Source organism: Barbus barbus (genome assembly GCF_936440315.1).
Source record: "Barbus barbus genome assembly, chromosome: 11".
NCBI lineage: Eukaryota > Metazoa > Chordata > Actinopteri > Cypriniformes > Cyprinidae > Barbus > Barbus barbus.
The window spans coordinates 32,076,491-32,101,766 of NC_136739.1; the positions used below are offsets into that span (position 1 = coordinate 32,076,491).

General features: G+C 35.6%; 1 protein-coding gene across 1 annotated transcript in view; it reads left to right on the plus strand.

Annotated features, from left to right (window-relative positions):
* LOC306877462 (FERM and PDZ domain-containing protein 4-like) overlaps window positions 1-25,276 on the plus strand; it is a gene marked incomplete at its 5' end in the record, with an annotated part of 63,769 nt that overhangs the window by 17,026 nt on the left and 21,467 nt on the right. The window contains 2 exons of the mRNA XM_079429228.1: window positions 10,852-10,971; window positions 24,985-25,145. Of these exons, the coding sequence (XP_079285354.1) occupies window positions 10,852-10,971; window positions 24,985-25,145 (281 nt within the window). The remainder of the gene's footprint in view (window positions 1-10,851; window positions 10,972-24,984; window positions 25,146-25,276) is intronic.

Sequence of the window (25,276 nt, forward strand, 5' to 3'; positions counted from 1 at the left end):
TCATATTTATGTTTTATATTTTATTTTTCAGGATTCACAGATGAATAGAAAGTTTAAAACAACAACATTTATTTGAAATAGAAATATTTTGTAACATTATGCATGTTTACTTTGACTTTTTATCAATTTAATGTGTCCTTGATGAATACAATTATTTTATTTCATGCCATTACTGTATTTTATATCAAATAAATGCATCTTTGGTGAGCAGAAGCAACAGTCTTTAAAACAACAACAAAAACCTTGTGTAATTAATATTATAATTTTGATATTTGACTCCTTTTAGTGAATTTGATCATTTAATTGATTCATTCAAAATGATTCAGAGAGATAAACAATACTTAATTTTACATATTTTACATATTGAATTGCACTACACAAAAGATATATCTAAATGCAATTCAATATACTTAAATGCTGATGCATGCTTCTGTATTTTAAGTTTGGTTATATTAATGAGTTTTTTTTTTTTTAATTGCACTTAATGAACAGCTTGTTTAACTGAGAACCTCAGTGTTTTTGTACCAGATAAATACTTGTGATTGTGAAGAGAAATAATCTTATTATCTTATTATCATCAGATATTTAGGAAGATGTTGCCTTGTTAAAGCTACTTTTGTTAGTAGTTTGACTAGTTTTGCTGTTGATCCTGAAATGACGAGCACCTAGTTAAGCTTTAGTTTGATTTTGGAGGATCCTGTTGGTCAGAGAGTGAATCCTGTTGTTCACTGGACAGTTTCTATGGGATTCACACTGAATGACTGATGCTGCTAGATAGATGTCAGGCTACTAATTACTAGATATTTGTTTGATTGTCGTTCTCCTCTCAGACAGACAGACAGACGCTTGTGCTGCCATGGCAACAGATCCCGTTTTACGAGCCATTTACATATTATGGTACATCAGTAATTTCAGTGCTGTGAATCCTGAAGACGATCGGCAAAGGAATTACTTTCACTGCTGTTACCATAAATGTGACAACTGTGAAAACAAGAAGGATTGTGAAAAACATCTGTATGATAAAATTCATAAGATCATCAGTTGAAGGAAATGACTGAAATGATTTAACCACATATTTATGAAATAACTGTTTTTCTCAAATACACGTTGGACACAATTATTGGCACCCCTAGAAATACTTATGAGTAAAATTTCTCTGAAGTATATTTCCATTCATATTCACAATTTTGAGCACTCCAGGGTGATTATGAACATGAAATTATCCAGCCATGGCTTCCTGTTTCACAGAAATATAAATAGGAGGGAAAACAAAGCCCAAATTCCCTTAATCATCCATCACAATGAGAAAAACCAAAGAATATATTTCTGATGTGCAGCAAAAGATAATTGAGCTTCACAAATTAGTGAAGTGGCTTTAAGAAAAGAGCTAGAGCAGTGAAAATTCCCATTTCCACCATCAGGCCAATAATTAAGAATTTCCAATCAACAGAAAATGTTACGAAACTGCCTGGAAGAGGATGTGTGTCTATATCGTCCTAATGCACGGTGAGAAGGAGAGTTTGAGTGGCTAAAGACTCTCCAAGGATCACAGCTGGAGAATTGCAGAAAATAGTTGAGTCTCAGGGTCAGAAAACCTTAAACAAAAGTCATCAATCAGCTCCTTCATCACCACATGTTGTTTGGGAGGGTTTCAAGAAAAATTCTCCTAGCTCATCCAAAAACAAACTCCAACATATTCAGACACGACTGGAACTTCAAATGGGACTGGCTTCTATGGTCAGATTAAACTAAAAAATGAGCTTTTTAGCAGCAAACGCTCAAGATTGGTTTGGTGAACACAGGGATAAAAAGTACCCCATGTGTACAATGAAATATACTGCTGTATTTTTTATATTGTGGGCCTATATTTCTGCTGGAGGTCCTGGACATCTTGTTTAGACACATGGCATCATGGATTCTATCAAATACCAACAGATAAAAAAATCAATAAGTGACTGACTCTGTTAGAAATCTTATAATGGGCCATGTTTGGATCTTCCAACCGTACAATAATCCAAACACAAACCTCAAAAACAACACAAAAATGGGTCACTGAGCACAAAACCAAGCTTCTGCTGGCCATTCCAGTCCTCTGACCTGAACCCTGTAGAAAATGAGTGAGGTGAACTGAAGAGAAGAAGAACCGTCATGGATCTGTGAATCTGAAGGATCTGGAGTGATTCTGGATGAAGGAATGGTCTCTGATCTCTTGTCAGGTGTTCTCTAACCTCATCAGGCATTATAGGAGAAAATATAGAGCTGTTAAACTGGCAAATGGAGGTTTCAAAGAGTATTGAATAAAAGGGTGCCGTTAATTGTGGCCAAAGTATATTAGAGAAAAACATTTATTTCATAATGATATTTTCTCCCATTTTAAATTCTTATTATCCAATGAAAGGTTAGATTTTTGTGAATTTTTTTTAAATAAAAGATCAAAAGGATTAACAATGCAGATTAATTTTCACAGACTTCTTTGGTCATATTTACCAAGGGTATAATGTATAAATGCAACATTTATTAAATATATACATGCATATGTGTGTTTTTATATATACATAATAAATATACACAGCACACACACATGTTATGTAAACAAACTTTTATTTTGGATGAGATTAATCATGATTAATTGTTTGACAGCACTAAAAAATATAAATTATACAGAATAATAAATAATTACAAAAATTTAAAAACAAACAATTATATAAACAAAATAATAACAAAAATATAACAATAAATATCTAAATAATTTAAATAACAATAATAAAAAAAAAAAAAAATATTAATAAAGAACAAATGGAGGTTTCAAAAAGTATTGAATAAAAGGGTGATGTTAATTGTGTCCAATGTGTATTAGAGTAAAACTACATATATTCAACTATAAAACTATGTATATTTTTACAATGCAAATACAAAGCAGTCTAGCCGCTGATAGCTATGCACATCTATCTAGCTTGATATAATCAGTGTAGGCTGTAGATAATCACTAGTTCAGTCATGATGTTTTAATTTTTTAATCACAGTGCAGTTTTCACCTCATAAAAATCAAAAGTTTCATAATTATATACAGTAAGCTGTAACGTACGCAGCCTTTAAACATGAATAATCCACGGTATTTGAACACTTGCTCTGCTTAGTGCTCTTCATGAATTGTGCAGCTGATGTTCCCTCACTAGTGTGCGACGGCTCTTGGCTACGGTGCGGTGATCATTTATTGATGGCTCTCTGAGTGGCTTGTGTTTCTCCGTCCGGTTCGGTTACTCCCGAATATCCCCATCATGAAACGGAGTTAAAGACGAGACATCGGCGAGAAAAGTGAGTTAATGAAGCTGCTGCTGGAGAAAATGGACAAGTGTTTTGATCGTCTGTCGTTCTGTACTGAAGACCCGGCGTTTGACGTTGTGAGTTGATTGTTTTGTTTGCTTTCTAAAGATGAAATTGATGACTGTACCTCAGTAAGCTTCCTTCTGCTTAATCACATCTACAAAGTGTTTGGAAGCAAAGTATTGCATAAAGTCCATGTTTAAAAGTGGTTTCTAAACATTTAAAGGGATAGTTCATCTAAAAATAAAAACATAACATCACCCTGCATTATGCAATACTCGTTTCTTACTGATTTTGTGCTGCTGATTTAAAAAATAGTGTCTGTTTTGCTCTTTAACATCACACTTTTGCAATATTTGATGCATGTTTGCATTTGATAATGCATAAGGTGAAGATGTCTTGTATTTTCCCTTAATCAGCAGAAAAACAAACAAACCACATGATTCCGGTAACTATTTATAGTGTATTATAACTATTTAATAAATGCTCAGCCTGTTTTCAGACATGACATTGTTTTATGCATAATCCTCATGTTATTCCATAACTGTTTATTTTTTGTATTTTTTTCTATACAAAGGAAAATATCATAGCGGTCCAAGTTTCTGAAGTATACAGTAGCTTTTTTTTTTTTTTTTTTATTAGCATCTCAAGACATGTCACACCAGCTTTGTAATGAGAATTTGGTGGGAAAATGTTTAATTGTCTTGAGAATAAAGTCACTGTCATGTGTTTTAAATCCATTCCACAATTAGCTGGCTCTGCTTTTTTGCTGCTGAATAATTTTGTTTTTAGAATAATACTGTGTATAAATGAGAGGTTGCCACAGGCAATGCTTTAAAATGAAGATCTGTGCAAAATGAGCTGACTTATGTTAGAAGAGATGCCATCTATAGCACAAGGAATCGTATAAATAATCATATTGTTTTATTTTAGGCAAAATGTGTATATTTTTAAATCTGTATTATTATTTTGTATATTTATTTATTTATTTATTTATATATAATCTCTTTTTACATTTTTTTTATTTTTATATGTAATAACAACAATAAATAAATTACACACTTTACTGCATATAGGACTATATTGAGAAAACAGTAGATTGAATGTTCATTTATTATGGATCAGTTTGAGTTTTTGGTGCTTTCTTGCATGACTAATGCACATAATCATGGTGCAGTTGCTCCTTACAGGAGGTGTGTTTAAATAATACATGCAAAAAAACCTCGTTACGAGTCAGAAAAGCTTCTAAAAGTGCATTTAGTCATTTATATGAGGATGTTCAGACGGATGAAAGTTTTTCCCCTTGAATGTGCGCATCAGTTGAGGAAGACGTCTTTGGCATTTTAAGCATTTTAATTTTATTACAGTAATTCAGTTACTAGATTTCTCTGACAGACTGCAGCTCATTTAAGATCATATTCCTGTCTGCATCCTGCTGTTTTTGTCTGATATCATTATATAAAATCGATTAAAAAAAAAAAAAAAAAAATTGCTTTCAGTTTTTATTTTCTTTCAGAAGTAGGTCTGGATCATATAACCTCACTGAGGGAAAAATGGCTGATATTTTTAAGCTTTTTGATGATATGCAGAGTATATTTATTTAATTTTATATATATGTGTGTGTGTGTGTGTGTGAACGAGAGATAATTAATAAGTAATCAAATATTTAAAATAAAAAATGTATCAATATTGATTGATAAAAGTTACATCAATCAATTACATTATTGCATTACATTTAGTAAAAAGTATAAAACTAAAATTGTGTAAAATCTTGCTGAAAAAGTATAGTTGATATTGTTCAGGTTTTTGATGATAATCAGTGTTTGTTTATTTCATAAGTTACTATATATAAAAAATGTATCAACATAAAAATTACATCAAGTGCATCAATAATACATTATATTAATAAGTAAAAAAATATATAATGCTAAAATTGTATCAATAATAATAATAATAAGTTCTGTAGATAATTTTAAATGGAATTTTAAAGGCTTAAATCATGCGGCCAGTGCTTTTATTCTAAGGAGCAGTTTTGCTTCAGTGGATCATCATCTGTATTTCTGTTTGACTTCAGGTGGGTGTTTGGATTCTGTAACTATCTTTGCTGCACTTTTGTGTAAATGTTGCCCTTGGTCTCCACACTGATACAGTGAGTCATGTGTGAATTCAGTGATCTGTAATATGATGTGAAGCTCAGTCTGACATGGCTTTGATCAAACAGCCCACTGGATATCAGGCTTTCTAAGGAATCTGCCGGCAGTTCAGCATTAGATAAATTTCACGGCTCTTAGCGTACAAGACTGAAGCATGACAATCTTGAGGCTTGGATGATTGCATTACATAATAAATGTAATTAAATCACTGTCACAAATGAAGTCCAGGCTGTTAGCGGTGGATATTCTGCAGCTTTAGAGGGGAGAAAAAAAAAACCCAGTCTATGGCTAAAAACTCCACATATGTGCTATTATTTTTTGCATTCAGTATTAAAAAGTTAACGGATTTAGCCATATTCAATATAGTGGGAAGTAGGGCTGCATGATAAACAATTTAATTTTACAATACAACTGACTACTGTCTTCTGTAGACCTGAAATTGAATTCATTTCATAACTGAACTTTGGAACCTTAACACTGTTTAACTGAACTGAATCAACGTTGAACTGAACTGAGCTCAATAATGAAAATATTGTGACTTAGTTTCATGATTGAATTTTGCAACATCTGCACTTTTATTTAACTGAATTAAGCTGAATAATGACACCACTCTGCAGAGCTATTTTGAATCTGAATCATATTTGTTTTATAATTGATGAATTTTGCAACACTATTATTGATCAGGATTGAATCTACTTAAAACTGAATGGAATTTGTTTTAATTGAACTTAACATTAACTCTGTTATTGAACTGAATTGAATCGGTTAGGGTTAGGGTTAGGGCTAACCCTAAACTGAACTGCCTAACTGTCAGCAGATAGACACAGGACTCAGAGGTAAGTGCAATACCATCAACAGGTTTATTGAGTAGTAGCAGAGGGAAATGAGATGAGCAGAATGTCCAGGTAAGCAGGTGGGGAATGGGAATGTCTCTAGGGGCTTATCTGAGTGTGAATGTCCTTTTTCCTTTTCCAGGGGATCCGAAGGTAACAGCGGAGCGTGGAGAACTGGAGCGGTGGAGAACAGGGATAGGAACACTGGAGCAACTGGTAAGTAGACAAAAGGTAAGTGGGTCAGGTTAGTCAACATGGAATGTTTGAGACCAGACCGTGAGTGAACAGGAGGAGTGCAGGGATATAGTGCTGCTGATTAGTGCTGACAGGTGGCGGTGATCAGAAATCAGGGGATTGGGATCTGGTGAGTGTCGTTGGTGGAGACTGCGGTGACTGTGGTGACTCTCTGACAGTACCCGCTCCTCCAGGGGCGGCTCCTGACGCCCTATTACGACGACGGGGTCGCCCACGGCCTCTGGGTGCGGGACGGTCAGGGTGGTTCTGGTGAAACTCGGCCAGGAGAGAGGGATCCAGCACATCATTCCGGGCCTCCCAGGATCTTTCCTCCGGCCTGTATTCCTCCCAGTCAATAAGATATTCCAGGCGACCACCCCGTCGCCGAGAGTCCAAGATGTCCTGCACCCTGTAGACTAGGGGCTCCTTGATTTTGGGAGGAGGAGGTACTGCAGGCTCGTCGGGTTCTGTGACAGAGGGAGAGACAGGCTTGAGGAGTGAGACATGGAATGCTGGATGGATACGATACCGTGCAGGGAGTTGGAGACGGAAGATGACCTCATTTATCTGCCTCTCCATGGTAAAGGGACAGATATAGTGGGGACTCAGCTTCTGGCAGGGGAGGTGGAGACACAGATCCCGGGTGGAGAGCCAGTTTGAAGGAGTTTCGAGGAGTTTGAAGAAAGCCTTCCATAGACGGGAGACAAACTGTGGCCCACGGTCGGAGACGACATCTTCCGGGATGCCGAAGGTGCGGAAGAGATTATGGAAGAGGGCCTCTGCCATTTCGAGGGCTGTGGGTAAACCCCGGAGGGGAATTAACATGCAGGCTTTGGAGAATCTCTCAACTACAACGAGTATGCAAGTATAACCTTCTGACTTGGGGAGATCTGTGACTAAGTCGACTCCCCAGGGGCGACGTGGCATGGGTAATGGGACTAATTTTACGGCGGGTAAGTGATGTGGAGTCTTGGAGATGGTGCAGACTGAGCATCCACGAACGTACTGGGAGACATCCCGGCCATACTGGGCCACCATTACTGAGCTTGGAGGAGCGAGAGAGTACGCTGGCTGCCTGGGTGTCCAGAGCACGGGGAAGCATGCAGGGAGCCCAGAAGGGAAGTCCTCAAGGAAGTGGGCACGTAGGTTTTGCCCTCTGGGCCTCCCAGCGGAGCGGGTTCGGTGATGTAGGCAATGCCGATCTGTTCATCCAGGGCCCACTGGATGGGGCTCACAAGGACGGCTGGAGGGAGTATGGGTTCAGGTGTGGAGGGTTTGTCGGGGGCATGGATACGTGAGAGGGAATCCGCCTTGACATTCTTATCTCCGGGTCGATACGTGATGGGAAAAATGGAACTGGGTGAAGAAGAGGGCCCAGCGAGCCTGCCGGGGGTTTAACCTCTTAGCACTTCAGAGATATTCCAGGTTTTTGTGGTCAGTGATGACCGTAAAGGGGTGTTGAGCTCCCTCCAGCCAGAGTCTCCATTCCTGGAAGTGAGGGGGCTGAGAGGAGACTGAAGTTCAGAATGAACCTCCGGTAGAAATTTGCGTAGGCGAGGAATCATTGGAGTTCCTTTACTGACTGAGGCTGGGGCCAGTCCCGGATGGCTTGGACCTTCTCCTGGTCCATCTGGATCCCATCCGCACTGAGGATGTAGCTGAGGAACTGGACCGTGGGGCGGTGGAACTCACACTTCTCGAGCTTCAGGTAGAGGTGGTGTTTCCTGAGTTGGCATAGGACCTGCGTCACATGATGGCGATGTTCGGCCAGGTTCCGGGAGTAGATCAGGATATTGTCTATGTACACGATGACAAACCGGTGGAGGAACTCCCGGAACACCTTGTTCATAAACCCCTGGAAGACGGACGGGGAGTTGGAAAGGCCAAACAGCATGACCAGATATTTATAGTGGCCTGAGGGGGTAATGAACGGCGTCTTTCCACTCGTCGCCTTCCCGGATACGAACAAGGTTATAGGTGCTCCGCAGGTCCAGCTTCAAGAAGATGCGGGCCCCATGGAGTTCCTTGAGGGCGGCCGGGACCAGGGGAAGAGGAAAAGGGAGCTTGACAGTGTGATCATTGAGGGTCCTGTAGTCGATGCAGGGCCGCAAGCCTCCATCCTTCTTGCCCACGAAGAAGAAGCTCGAGGACACCGGAGAGGTGGAAGGATGAATGAACTGTTGTTGAAGAGCTTCCTTGATCTAATCTTCCATCGCCTTGCGCTCCGGGAAGGACAGGGTGTATACTCGACACTTGGGGAGTATAGCTCTAGGCAGCAGGTTAATGGCTCAATCGCATGGACGGTGCGATGGTAACTTCATGGCTGCCTGTTTTCTGAACACATCCTGGAACTCCATGTAGTCAGATGGGATCGTCGGAACCTCACGAGGTTCGGGGCTCTCCACTGGGGTGGAATGAACTTGGAGCTTCGGGTTACTAACCAGGGGTACAGGGACGTTGGAGAGACAGTTTTGGATGCAGGGTTTACTCCATCGGAGGATCTCGCTGGTATCCCATCTGACTTCGGGGGAATGTTGAGATGATATCCCAGGATGATATCGACGATGGGTCCCTACAGTACCAAACCTTCATTTATTTGATCCAAAATACAGCAAAAACAGTAACATTTTGAAATATTTACCATTTAAAATAACTGTTTTCTATTTGAAAATATTTTAAAATGCAAGTTATTCCTGTGATTTCAAAGCTGAATATTTAGCATCATTCTCCAGTCACATGATTCTTCAGAAATCATTCTAATATGCTGATTTGCTGCTCAAAAAACATTTATTATGTTGAAAACAGCAGAGTAGAATTTATTTTAGGTTTCTGTGATGAATAGAAAGTTCAGAAGAATAGCATCTATCACTTTTGATCAATTTAAAGCATGCTTGCTAAATAAAAGTATTAATTTCTATACCCCCCCCCCCTCAAAAAAAAAAAGAAAAAAGAGCAACAACAAAAACATGTTGCTGGAGACGGACTTATTATTGAAAATGCAATTTGAGAGCGGTAGAACCTAGCGGTTTCCTCAGTAATGGCTGTAATCTAAGCAGCTCCGCTCATGAACGCTACTTTATCAGTTAAAATGAAAATGCCATCAAAACTATTCTGAAGACAGTCGGTTCCCTTCAGAGATACATTCACATAAATCACCCGCGCCGCATTTTGATTTTGAAACATGCAGTGCTCATGTTTATTCAACGAAGTCACACGCCACAAATAAATCAATGTATGGGAAACACTGGTAATGTATATCGAAATATCGGAAACGTGTTTAAAAAGCATGCCACCGTTGTTGAAAAAAAAAAATTATATCGCAATACATATTGATATTGAATTATTGTCCAGCCCTAAATACAATCATACAAAAGTGTTTTGCATTAGACGTAAATAAATTAAAACAGCAGCCAGTAACACACCTGCTCTTTCTGAGTCCATCATTTGTGCTGTCCAGTGGGGTATGTGAATAATGGCAGTAAAAACAATTTACCACAATTCTTAGCGAATAAGAATAATGGACATTGCATGTAAACGGGAGTAAGAGATTTGCTCTTGACATGTAAACATCATAATGCGATTAAGTCCTTTCTCTGATTATTGGAAATAATCGCATTATTCGTGCACATGTAAACGTAGTCATTGACAGTTATTGAAGTCCACATTGAACTGAATTGAGCTGAATAATGACACTATTGTGAATTTATTTTGTTACTGAATTTTTCAAGATTGATTTGTATTGAACTGAATTGAATCAACCTTTGAACTGATTTGAGCTGGTTTATGAGACTTGTGAATTAATTTCACCAATTGATTATTTTGCAATATCAACACTTTTTGAACTAAATTGAATGACTTTAACTGAATTCGCTTCATAATTGATCAAATTTGCAACTGACACTGAACATAATTTAATCAAAATTGAGCTGAATAGTTGTGAATGTGTTCAATAATTGATGAATTCTGCAACTTTGACACAGTTATTTAACTGAATGGGATCAACTTTTAAACTGAATTAAGCCAAATTACAACATAGTAGAGCTACTTTAAAACTGCATTGAATTTGCCAAATTGATTGAATTTTGCAACATTGACAGTTACTGAATTAAATCAGCACTGAATAATGACAACTATTGCGAATTTCATTTGATGATGGATTTTGCCACATTCTCACTATTATTTTCCTGTTTATTGTGAAGCTGCTTTGAGACTGTCTGTGTTGTATGAAGCGCAATCTAAATAGTTTCTCCTCCTCACAGCGTTTCTGTCGTCTTCTCCTGACTGCTGTGGTCTTGTTTGTCTTGCAGTCAGAGGATCAAGTCCTCCTGCTGTCCGCCGCAGGCCGTTGGGAGTTGGCCGTCCGCACAGGGACCCTCCAATGGCTGGGAGATGTCGTCCTCTAGAGAGACCCGCGACTGCTACATCAAGTGAGTGTGTTTGCATTCAGCCTTCCTCCCGATGCAGATGTTTGACTGTCGACGCTTCCTGGCGTAACCTGTCACGTTCCCTCCACCCTCGCGTCCCGAATACTGATTCCGTCCTCCTCGCCGCACTGCACACGGTGACTCCGCGCGAGTTTGAGAGCGACAGCGGCTTTGATCTGCTTAAGACTCGAGTGAAGCTTCACGCAGCACATTTGCATGCAGAAACGCGCGTCAGCCTTCTGAAGTGACAAACCGGTAAAAGATACTAATGCTGCTTTTTTCTTTCTGCTATACTGACGTGAGATAAATGAGATGTGAGGAGGCTAAGAGCAACATGTGAGTCCACAGCTGCTTCGGTTGGAGCGACAAGGACACACTTTGGCTTTTTCTGTCTATAGGAATTTAGATATATTACATCTGCTTCTAAAAGTACCGTGTTAGGGGTGCATTCTTGTATTCCAACTAGTGCACTTAGTATTGATCTTGCTGGTCTGTGTTTACATGCACTAGATCAGGGGTCAAGTGCCATTTTTTTTTTGGTTAACCACTGTGCCAATACCACCCTTACACCCCCCCCCCTTTTTTTTTTTAAATGCATGCGGTATTTATTTATTATATAAATGTTTAGATAAAAATCTATATTTGAGATATATTAAGGCTGTGACGATAAATCGATGCAGAATCGATTCATGGATGGATTCTGAGATCTTACGAATGCATCGCGATTCTGATCTAAGATTTTAACAGCAGATGGCGCTCTAATCTAGTTTTTATCCGCACACTCAAATGCTCATGAAGAAGAGATTAGAGAAGATGCTGAATCATTTCTCGATTCGCGATGCATCGATTTATTTTCCCAACCCTAATATTTATCATATAAATAGTTTCTAAAGCATTTTTTTTTCATAAATTGTTTTTAAAACTTTTCATTTTAATGGTTAAATTATTTTATTAATTATTGAATTATTTATTGGTCAGTAGTAGAGGGTTGATACTCATTTAGTATATAGTGTGAACTTCACATTTAGTCATTATAATTTTTAAATAAGTTTATATTTAGTTTATTATTAATTGTATTAATAATAATATGAGTGTTATGTACAATTTTGGGTACTACTTCACGATATTGACTTACCCTAACCCTAGCGAACTAACAATTAACTATTACAATATTTAGTAATCTTAGTACATTTTAACTTCAACATTTACTAATTTATTCTTAAAATGTTACCAATTTTTCTGTAATATATTTCTCATTGTTAGTTGTTGTCATTAGTTTATGGATTTTAACATTTTATTATATTAATGTTAACAAATATGTCCTTATTGTAAAGTGCAGTTTTATTTAGTATTATTTATATATTTTCAGTTTTTATTTTAATTTTAGTTTAAGTTTTAGTCATTTTATTATGTGCCTTTGCCATTGTTATTAGTTTTTGATTTCTTAAATATTTATATAGCCTATGGCTTTCATTTATTAATTTCGTAATTAGTACTTATTCATCTCAGTTACTTGCCAATGCAGTATATATAGTTTTCATTTGTTTTTTCATCTAATATTTGTTTCATTTTATTTCATATTCTTAAAATGATTTTTAGTTGTTTTAATTAATAAGAACACTGGTGTTTTTATGTATTATTTTCTGTTTTTTAATCTATATATTACATATAGACAATGCTTTAATTTTCATGTTGAGATTTGTTTAGTATGGAAGTCAATTTAACAATAATTTATCCAATTTAAATGTTTTGTTTGCTTATTAGAGTGACTGGAGCATCCTGAGGTTAGTCATTATCTATAATATCTACATCTATACTATACTATTATTATATGATCTATATGATTATTTCGACACAAGGCTGCATCCTGTGAACACCCAGTATGCATTAAATGTTCCTCTGGTCCTCATGTTGGCGTTCATGCTGTGAAAGCAGCTTATTTAGTTGTTTCTAATTAGCCGCCTCGTCAACAGAGGGCGGGGTTTGTGACACATGAGGGTCTACGGCCGGGGCCACTTATGTAAGAATCGAACACAGCGTTGGGCACATGCACATCGGATGCGGGATATTGTGAGCAGGAGCTTCCCGTCGGGTCTGTCTGCTTCCTTGGCTGAGATGCAGCTTCATACTCGGGTGTGTAATCATTTATACTTTCACATCCGTATGGAAGTCTTTTCTTTATGTTGACTCGAACCATAAAAGAAGTTACCGTTTTTTAAATATTCATCGGATATGTGCCAGATTTGTGTTTGTTTACTGCGGCATGTGATGCTTCCAGGAAATGTTGAACAGGGCGGCTGGACGGGTGCGGTGAATGTCTTAGTGTGGTGCACTATTAAGGGCTCTAGCATGGCTGAATCTGACAGTTTAGTTGCACAGCGCTTGATAAAGAGATTCAGTGTGTATGTAATGCCCGGTGCTAGTGAATACTAGTGTTGTGTTATTTACCATGATAACTAATGCAATGCTGTTTAGCATTTAATTGTGTGCATAAAAAAATATTATATATTGGCTGCAAAAGTATTGGGATACTTAAGTCTCATTTCAAAATGTCACTGCATTACATACAATATCTCATCAAGTTCAAGTTATTAATTTTGGATCTGTTGTTTTATTATTATTTATTTCAAGCCAATGGAACTTAATTGTGCATCCTTTAAAATAAATGTATTTCATATACAGGTATTATATGATGTTATCATCTATTCTTAAGTATATACATTTTTTGTTTTCAGACATTAAGCATAGTTTAAGTTTATCAAAAATATTTTTTTTGTTTTATTTGTAGGAAAGTATATGACTTGCCCTATAGCAAGTGTTATTTAGTTTTCTTTCGTTGTGCCATCTGCTGATGACCTCTTTGAATGTTGACGATGTTATAGAGGCATTGTATTTTCTTTTAAAGATTTTCATTCATCATTTTAGCTTTAAGAGGGGCTGATGGGAAACTCAAATAAAATATACTTTTCAGAAAAAATTCATTTTTTTTCTTTCTTTCTTTTCAAAATAGAAATAAACTCATGCCCGTTACTCTGAATTTTTATTACATTTGGTCCATGTGTGATAATACATATAGTTACTCTGAATTAACGTATAGATGCTAAAATTGTTTTTGATATTTTATTTAATGCAGTCTTGTTTAGACATTTTAAGCATGGTTTAAGTGTATTTTTCAGGGCTGCAGTATAAAAATAAATATTTTTCTTATGTAAAAAGGTATATAATAAAAACAATTCAAATGACTGTTATTTTAGTATCACTGAGATACAATTAAAGTTTTTTTTGTTTTTTTTTCTGTTTTCATTTTAGTTAATGTTTTTGTAATTTTGTTTTGATTTTGTCTTTTAAATGTTTTTATTCATGTTTATTTTAGTTTTCAAGTTCAAGTCAAACTAAGTGAAAATGAGAAATGTTGCTTTGGAAACTTTCTCAAATAGAATAAAATAATAGAATAAAATAAAATAAAACTAAACTTAATTTGTTTTAACGAGTGTCCAAATCAACTTTTTTTTCTTTTAGTTTAACTTGATAACTAAAACTTAAATAAAAAATGAACTGAAAATACATAAATATTAAATAAATGTATCTTTTTCACATTTGCTGTTTTAAGCACCTGCTGTTGACCTTTGTGAAGTGTGTATATATAACATTTTGAGGTTGATGGGGAAACAAAATTAACAAGTAATTCTGCTTTTTTATTATTATTATTATTTTACATTTTGAGGGACAGAATGAAAACAATTTGATTTCTAGATAGGAATAAACACATGCACGTAAGTCTTTGAGTTTTGATTGCATTTGGTCTGTGTGATAATACATACAGATGATCACACGTTTGCACCACTTTACTGCAAATGTTTGTAATTACGATATGTTGACCATTCAAGGTTTTAGTCTGAATAAAGTGGGCAATCCTTCAAGAAAGCCCAGTTTTCCACTGCTGATATGATGTTGTGTTGGTGTTCAAAGCAGCATGTTTTCGTTCTCCCAGTCGGGCTGCGATTGGTCGAATCGCTCTTTGCTCGCCGGCTCTTAGTCTTAAAATAGAAGCAACATCTTCAAAATAAAGAAAATGAAAAAATCTGCTGTTCAGGGCAAGTGTTTGTGCCCAGGGCTTTCAGAGGCTTGGACGAGACGAGACGAGTGAGTGAAGAGCGGCTGAAGCTGTGTTTGTGTGTCTGAGCTGTGAATCGAACCCGAGCTCCGAGCGCTGAATGATCTGTAGTCTGTGCTGACAGACAGCTGTGGGTGAGCTGAGGATTCGTCTGAGTCACGTGGACACACATCACAGCAGTGATTGCAGGATTTCTGTGACATGCAGCCGAGTGTTTTGCACTATTCAATCTGATGTATTAGTCTCCTTAGTTGATTAAAAAAATTAAAAATAGCCGATGTTAATGGAAAATGTCAAATATCAGGATATTATAATTTTGGTGATCATAATTAAATTTAATTCTTTAAATTTCTTTAAGTTATGGATTGTTCTTTTGATTAGTTTGTTTATAGATTTGTACATATTTTGGCTCAAGTTTTAGTTTGTACTTCTAGCTAAGGGCTGGATAAATTAGGGTTCTTAAGATTTTCATTTTCAGTGCAGTCTTCAAAGTATTTTGTGTTTTGCATTTAAGCACTGTTTTTTTCAATGCCACAAGATACTGTACATTGCTTTTGTTAAAAAGAGTTTTGCTTGTAAGTGTGTGATTTCTTAGTCAAATTTTTGACATTTGCCATTGAATCTGGTCCTCATTACAGCTTTTTTTTATTTTATTTTATTTTTTTGCTGCCAAGAAACACCAAAAAAGTCATAAATAAATATGATGCCAGTATATTTACAAGAGAATACTATTTCAGTCTCTTTTTAGTCTGATTGACTGTTTGAATTTGGCATTAAAGCTTGTCCTCATGACCCTTTTTTATTTTTCTGATCACAATTATTTTATTTTATAACAAAATTATTATGATCAGCAAAACTATAATATATGAACAATGATAAATTATAACTTCACTTTCCATTTCAGTTCAATTTTGGTCATTTGCAGCAGTGGTTATTCTTTTAATTAGTTTAAATTTGATAGATATATTTCTCATTAATTTTTAGGTATTTTAGTGTAGGTTTAAATTTGCAATTATAGTTAAGCAATCAGTTCAGAAATAAGATCTGAAATGAATTTTGCTTTGCATTTTCAGTGCAATCATTAAAATATTTCTTAACCTTTGCATATGTGCAGTTTTTTTTTTTTCATTGCCACAAGTTGCATTGCTTCTATGTTGATTTTAACATTTGCTATCTGAGAAACAAAATGCACAAACTGTTTTTGTAAGCAGGATATCTGTGACTTGCAGTTGAGTGTTTTGCATTATTAAATGTGTAATTTATTAGTCCGATATGTAACATTTATTTTCTGATATTTGACACATTTTAGCTTAGGTGTTAGTTTGTAATTATAGTTAAGCAATCAGTTGAATGCTGATTATTAAGATTTGGAATGGATTTTGCATGACACTGTTAACATTTTCAGTGCAATCTCAAAATATTAATTGCCTTTTACACATACAGTATGCTATTTTTTATTTTATTTATTTATTTATTTTTTCAGTGAAACAAGATGCATTGCTCCTACGTTAACATAATGTTTGCTCTCAGAGATCCCACACAAACTCCAGAAGCTGTTTGTAAGCAGGATTTCTTTGACATGCAGTTGAGAGTTTTGCGCTAAATGTGTGATTATTTTAGTGTCCTTATGCACACTTGAAATCCACAATTGGTTCTCATTACGGCTTTTATAATATCAGCTATTATAATTTTATATATCGTAATGATTTCCTCACATTCAATTTCAGTTCAGCTGTAGTCATTTGTAACAATGCTTGTAGTTTAAATACAATTTGTTTTATTTTTTTTACACATTTTAGCATAGGTTGTAATAATACTGTAGTTAAGCAATGCTGAATGCTGATTCTAAAGATTTAAAATGAATTGTGCATGATGTTGTTTCCATTCTCAGTGCATTCTCAAAATATTCCTTGGCTTCTGCATACAAGCTAAGATTTTTTCAATGCCACAAGATACATTGCTCCTAAGTTTATATAAGGTTTGCTCTCTAAAATCCTACACAAACTCCAGCATTTTTGTGACATGCAATTTTGAGTTTCCTTAGTCGGATATTAGACAGTTGGCATTAAATCTGGTATTCAGTGCAGTTTATTCTTGCCAAAAATCACCAACAGCCCAGAAGAGACTCGTAGACATTGTAAAAAATGATTTTTTTCAAGTTGTAAATTATGATTATTGAAGTACGTTTAGAAGAAAATGCTATTTTAGTCTTTCAATTTCAAAATTTAATTTTTAATCCAATGTAATTTGCCATTTCTTTGCAATTATGGTGAAATTACCAGCAATTTCTAAATGAAAATTGAATCCTACATCAAATTTATTTTCGCGTATAAGACAACTGGCCACATTTTGTGCAATTAACCATTTCAGCATGCAAAAACAAAAACTAAAATCCTCCTTTTTTCATAGACTCTGTAGAAAACAAAGCAAAATTCTGTGTGTCAGTCTAATTTACAGTATCGTGAGATGATCAGCTGATTCTGGCTCTTGTTTCTAGTGTTTTGTAACGAGAGATCAGATCTGGGCCAGCTGGATCAGCGCCTCCTTTAAATCTTGCAATCCTTCTCTATTAGTGCAGCGGACGTTTATAATTAGAGTATAGAGAGAAATTAGAGCGCTTACGTATTCTGTAGTGTTTGTAAAGTAGGACATTTTTCAAACCGTGTTTGAGTCTGTAGCGGTTTGAAAATGGAAATGAAATGGCTGTGCATTGAGTTTCTGCTATTATTTAACACTACAGTCCCAATCAAATAAACACACCACAGTTTACATAAGAGACACATGGGCTTCACTCCAAAACCTTGTAGGCTGCTATGTTGGCAGCGTTTTAACACACCAACAGAAAGTACTCAGAAAGGTGTGAGAGATGCACAAACCAGCGACTGCAGGCCAGAGCTGACCTGTGATGACCTTTGATTTGCTCCACCGTGGCATATTACAAGAGGAAGGGAAAACATGCCTGTAAATCACATTTATATTTATGTATTAAGGTTTGTTTAATTTTTGCTTTGAAATGTTAGGTGAATTTAATATGAAACCGGTTATGGTAAAATTAAATATAATATAGATTGCAACATTTACTTATGGGCCATGATCAGTCAAGTATGATTTTTGTTCCACCATGCCATATTGCAAGAAAAGGAGAAAAAAAAAACAAAAAAAACAATGCAGTTAAAGCTTGATTTATTTATTTATTTATTGCATTGTAGTAAATTTAACTTTAAAAAATAATAACAAATGTAAACAAATTTTGTAAATGGTTTTTGTATAATTATTTGAAAAAGTTGACAATTTAATCAATTATAATATAGTTGTATATAATGCAGCATTTACTTTTGGCCCATGATTGATTAGATTTAGATTTTGGGCCGATTGTGCCATATTATAAGAGGAAGGGGAAACTACGAAGAAGCATGACATTGAAATATTTATTATTTTTGTTGTATTTATTTACTTATTTATTTTTGTTTGTTTTATTTTTGCATTGAAATATATAATAATATAAAACACAAGTTAATTTAATTTGAAACATAATTGAAAAATTTCATTTATTTTTAATAATTTGTAAAATGTTAAATTTAATTGATTTAATATTATATAGCTGGAAATAATGCAGTATTTACATTTAATCCATGATCATTCGATTTTTGGCCCACCGTGCCATGACTTTTTTTTTTTTTTTACAATTATTTTTACATGAAAACAAAAATAATATAAGTAAATTTCATTAAAACAATAATTAAAATGTAAAAAATAAGTATTTTAATATACTTATATATAATGCAGCATTTAATTTTGGACCATGATCAGTCAAGTTTTATTTGTTGGCCCTTTGCATTGAAACTTTCAGGGACCTCTGGTGTATTGCATGAGCTTTTTGGATGCATTTGGTCAATTTTATTTTGGAGTTTTGGATAACACTTTGTTTGAAGCCTTCATGTATAATGCATTATAAAAGTATTCATAATGTACATTGTATTGCATCTTTTCTGAAATAATTGCTATAGTTGTTACAAGTTAAAATGCATTATAATATTTGGAGATCAGCTGTATGTCATGTGTTTTAATGCATTACACTTTCTAGTTGTAACAGTGAATAGAAAAGTATTAAAATATTTTGTGAGATCACACAATGCATTATAAGTTGCATTAATTAATGCATTGAAATACTTTTGTAATGCATTATATATAAAGGCTGTAAGTATTACACTTACTAACTTGGCTCTAACTAACAATAACTGCATTGAAATCAATTATGCATCAGGTTTCACGTGTGCTTCAGTCTGTTCCTATAATGCACAGGATCGCTGCTTATGTGGAGCGTTTCAAATCAGGTTTTATTGGAGTTAAGGTGCTGGTTGTGTAGCCGATAGACGGCTCAAAGAGCTGTAAGAGCGTCTCACAGTCAGCTCACCTGCTTAACTTGATTGGTCAGGTAAGATGAGATGCTGTAATGTCCACCTTCACAGAGACTCCATTAACCAGAAGCATTTAGTGTGAGCTTTTGACCGGAATAATTCACGTAATGCAATTTATCGAGCTCTCGCGCCTGATCAGATTTGCTCCCTGCCGGTTAATAAAGTCGTTTCTCAGCAGCAGCAGCAGCAGCGTTCAGATTGAGTTTTGCATGTTTGCTTTGGCATTTAGTCATGATGTACTCTTTGTTCGCTTCCTGCGAGGGACGTGCGATTTGTGCGTCTTTTGTCTTGTGAATGTTTCAGATGAGTCAGTTGAATAAGAGTTATGATGCGAGTCATCGCTGCATCAAATCAGATGACAGTCAGAGAAATCACCAATAATCATCATCGTCATCACAGATCATTAGTGCTCTTCACACCGTCAAACAACTAGAAACAATAATACGTCTGATTTGAGTTTATAATAGTTTTCATAGTCATTTTAATACTTTCAATCACAGTTTCATTTTACTCTGTTGGAGCAATGGATTTATTTTTTTTGGTTTGTTTATAAGATGTTTAAGGCAAGACACTGCAGAACCAGTGTTAATTTTGGGTTATTTTGCTTCCTTAACATGTCCTCTTAGTAGACAGGAAACATCCATAATACACATTTAAGTGTTTATTTTATTGCACTTCATCTCTTTGCATCTGTAGATTTCAATGCATATTTTAAAAGGCAGTTTTCTCAAAAAGAGCTTTTTCTCCACTTCAGCAGCACTTACATGCACCAAAACTTAGTTTATTCATATGTATATTGTATACGTTTTTACTGAGGGGTTTGTTCATATATAATTCACCTGATTTTATTGCTAATTAAAATTATTTTATTTTAATACTTTCAATTTCAGTTAAATTTTTGTCCTTTGCATGAATATTTTGGTTTCAGTTTTCATTTCATGGATGCATTTCTATTTCATTTTAAATATTAGCTTAGGTTTTAGTTTGTAATTATACTCAGTAACTCTTAAGATGTTCTGTTCAACCTTCATCAGTGCTTCCAGGGGAAGTCGTGGCCTAATGGTTAGAGAGTCAGACTCGTAATCCAAAGGTTGTGGGTTGGAGTCTCGGGCCGGCAGGGATTGTAGGTGGGGGGAGTGAATGTCCAGAGCTCTCTCCACCCTCAATACCACGACTGAGGTGCCCTTGAGCAAGACACCGGACCCCCAACTGCTCCCCGGGCGCTGCAGCATAAATGCTGCCCACTGCTCCGGGTGTGTGTTCATGGTGTGTGTGTGTGTGTTCACTGCTGTGTGTGTGCACGTTGGATGGGTTAAATGCAGAGCACGAATTCCGAGTATGGGTCACCATAAATTTTCTTTTGTCTTTTGCAAATAAACAATAGTTTTAAACAAGATACATTGCTTCCATGTTAATTGAACATTTTGTGACACTGGAGCACACAATTTAAGGTGTTTTGTTTTTCATTTAGTGTGGAGTTTTTTTAATTTTATTTTTCAGTTTATTTTATTTTTTCAAAATTTTGAAACATCACCGTTTCCACAAAAATATTAGTCAGCAAAAATGTTTTCTATATTTGATAATAAGAACCGTCATTAATAATTGAGCACTAATAATAATAATAATGGATCACCAAATCAGCATATTAGAGTGATTTCTGAAGGATCATGTGACACTGAAGACTGATGCTGAAAATTCAGCTTTGATCACAGAAATAAATTACATTTTCCAATATATTCAAATAGAAAGCACTTATTTGAAATTGTAATAATATTTCACAATTTATAGTGTATTTTGATCAAATAAATGCAGTCTTGGAGAGCATAAAAATAATTTAAATCTTTGACTTCCTCTTAGTTTTAATATAAAATATTATCCCAGATATTCAGTCACCTGTTGATGATTTTAACAATATGAAACACCCTTTTGAAGCTTAGACCCATTCGCACATATTACGCTGGTCATCAGTGTCCGCAGCGCTCAAGACTTTGGGACGCTGGCCATCTATAGCAGCTGGTCGTGGCTGAAGTCAAGGTGATGCGTTTCCTGCATCCCATATGTTTTTTGCAGGGCTTGCCGTGTTCGCGCTCCTCTTGAGTGATGGCACAAATCCCATTCATATTTTTATCTCAGCGCTCGCCTCACTGCCATCATCCAGCATTAACCTGGATAATTTGGTCATTGCTGCATGAATACGTTTAATATTCATGCATTCAGTGGATGCATTTATCCAGAGAGATTTACAGTGCGTTTGAGGTATACCTTTATTATGGCCGGATGGTGTGACACTTTACTTTGCAATGGTAGAAATGTCAATTTGTACTGCTTACATTCACTAATATACAAAAAGCATTTCATACTGAAACAAAGCATTTCAGTAAACTTGTTATAGAAAACATTTGTCTTAATGTACTTTGATCAAATTGGGAAAATATGATATCTATTTGTAATTTTTAACCATAAAACTATTTTAATCATATAATTGTCACCTGTCTGAATGTTGCAGCTTGTTGAATTAATAGAGAATTCAGCTGAGCATCATAGGTGTGTGTGTATATCGGCTATTTACAAAGACTTTTGAGTAAAAACATTTAGTGCAAAAGATTTGTCAAATCGCCCACTGCTTTTCATCAGTTCATGTATTTCTTTGGGAACTGAACCTTTGACCTTAGTGTTGCACCATCCTAGATTTATTAAACAAAGACCTGTTCGTGAACTAATGGCCTCTTACAGATTTGTTGTAGCTGTATTGAGTATCGTCTCATGCAGCGCACACATGACCTCTCATGCTCTCGCTGTGGCTTGAAAGATTAATTGTAGCCATTCGCGGTGCGCTGGAACATGTGTCGAGAATGATGGCGCTTCCTCGCCGCCTCCTCCAGCCCACGGCTTTAATTAGCTAACGACGTGCACAGAGCTCACGCTTCACAGACCAACAAATGCAAGATGATATAAAGAGTGAGCAATAGCTGAGCAACTAGCTGCGATTAGATTAGTGAAACGCGAGAAGATGTGATGTAAAGGCCATTTGCTGGTTACCTGAGCGGAACGTGGAAACATAATGCTATTAAATTCACAATAAAATCTTATGCTGAGTGAAAATACAGATAATGGGACACCGAGCTCCACATAAAAACCAAAGGCTGTGTTTTGTTCATAGACAGACCATGACGGGAAGCTTTTTTAGCACTGATGCAAGAAGATGAAGAGGTAAAGACATACATGAGGTGTATGTTTATGTAGTTTAGCACAAGTATGCATCTCATAAACCAATGCATATTGTTGCCAGACAAGCTTTATTGCTATTATTCATAAACAATTGATTAACTGGGATTGCTTCTGCTACGTATAAGAAAAAATGAATGTCCTCCTGAAATAATTCAAACATTAATTAAAGGCTAAATTAATACATATTGTACATTTCCACTGTTTTTGACTACAAAATATAATGTTTTACAATTCTTAAAAATATAAAAATAAGAAATATTGCATTAATTCTAATGTACTGTAAAAAAAAATCAATATGAATAAAATATGATTCACACTGTATTATTAAAATAAATAAGAATTATATATAGCAGCAATACTAAAGTATTGTAAAATGAAAAAACATTCAATTTGACTAAAACATGTTTTTTACTGTTATTATTAAAAAATTTAAAAAGTATGAGTAAAATATTAAAACTTTAGTAAGACTATAAATATGAATTAAAAAATTTAAAAATGAAATTTCTGTAATAATACTATTGTACTTAAATATTTTTTTGTTACAGCTGTAAAATTACGATACTAATAACTGTCTTAATTTCTTCATTCTTCATTCATTTTCATTCACATTAAACCAAGCTTTTATTTTGGCGGTTTGCCTCAAATGCATATATGCATTGCATGTTTGAGCGCGAGGCGTGACACTGTGTTTATTAACACATGTAGCTCATGATACGGTGCACGCTTATTTAATACAATCACAGCCTTCATGTTATGACTGTCGCATCAGTTTGTTTTATAACTGTCACAGTCAATTTTGTTTCGATATATCATTTAACCGTACTTAGAAATATGAGAGCGTTCAGACAGCATCTCCCCATTTTTTGAGTAAAGTCTGTGCCTTTGCATCCAGTTCTTCTCTTCTCAGATGACGTGGCGTGTTGAAGTGTGTGGTGACTCAACTGTACCAGCCAACAGTTTTGAATGATTACAGTGTGTAACTGGGTCATCAACATTTGCAGCAGTTTCTTAACTTGTAGCACTTTCTCCCATCAACCTTTTGTACTAGAAAGTCATTGTTCGCCTCCCACTAAATTACAGTTCCCGGGAGCTTTGAGAACTGTGACAGGCGCAGCATAGATGTTCCCGTGGAGGCTGATCATTTCCACGGCTTTCATTGCGTTCAGTTCCACTGTGTTGTATCTTAATGGAGAATGGCAAAGCTCACGTCTCACATGTTGCTGTTATGAAAGAGGTCAATCAGAGTTGTGTAATCTGGACACCTGAGGAAAACAAGTGTGTAAAGGTGGAAACTGCAAGATTTCTGTATGCTGTGTACATGCTGTATCATAAGTCAATTTCTAAGGCAATTTTCTATCAACATCAGTCATCAACTTTGTTGTTAAGGTCAGCATCTTTACTGATTTTTATCAAGCAAATGTAAGAATAACTTTAATATTTCCAGATGAACACTTACTGGACTTGAAGAAGCTCGGCTTTACTTGATTCTCCATGAATCATTTTTTAGAAAAATCAGTGAGTCTCAAATCTGATCATCAATCTCTCAGTCATCGGATTGCATTGCATTATATGTTTTGAGTATAGGAGATATAGAGAGATGACTAATTTATATCATTTTATGTAAGTAGCTGCTATACTGTCATAAAGATCTCATTTATTTACATTTAAAAGCATCAGAATTTCATCAGTTTTTCAGTCTGGCTAGATGAGCCATAAAAGACTGAAGGTCTTGTTGAAATATATAGCTGAGTATTGTCAGCATAGCAATGAAAACTAATTCCATATTTTCTGATAAAATTAGCAAGGGGCAACATGTTTATTGAAAATAGCAGAGGGCCTAAGACCGATCCTTGTGGCACTCCATACTTTACTGCAGTTCATTGAAATGATTCCCCATTAAAATAAACAAAGTGGTAACGGTCGTGCAGGTAGGATCTAAACCATCTTAAAGCCTGTCCCAGAATGCCTGTATAGATTTGTAATTAATCTATGAGTATGTCATGATCTATAGTGTCAAACACCACATATATAGTGTGGATCATATAATGATACTCAACAAAAAAGTCATACACAAACTTACATGTATGTATTATAAAGAGAAGATAAAGTCTAAAGGTTCAATAAACCATTCCATTTCAAAAATTATATATTTCGGACCGCTATTTCGTATGTCAGGCTATACAGGGTTAAAGAAGTCAGTTTCGAGTACATGTTAACATTGAACTAATTTGATCTTTATCCTCCTCTGTCTTTCAGTCACCTCTCGCAGTCAAGTTCTTTGGAGGAAGTGCGTGTTGATGTGGAAAAGTTCGTCCCTCCTGCACCGCGAAAGGTGGAAATGAGACGCGACCCAGTGCTTGGCTTCGGCTTCGTGGCGGGCAGCGAGAAACCAGTGGTGGTTCGATCGGTTACTCCAGGTATCCCAGCTAACCAAGACTGGTTCTTCTGCATGTATTCATACAATTGAGTCATTTCATACAACATTAGTGTGACTAAGAAACTAGTCGGGAAGCATAAGTCTCTTCTGCTCGCCAAAGCTGCATTTATT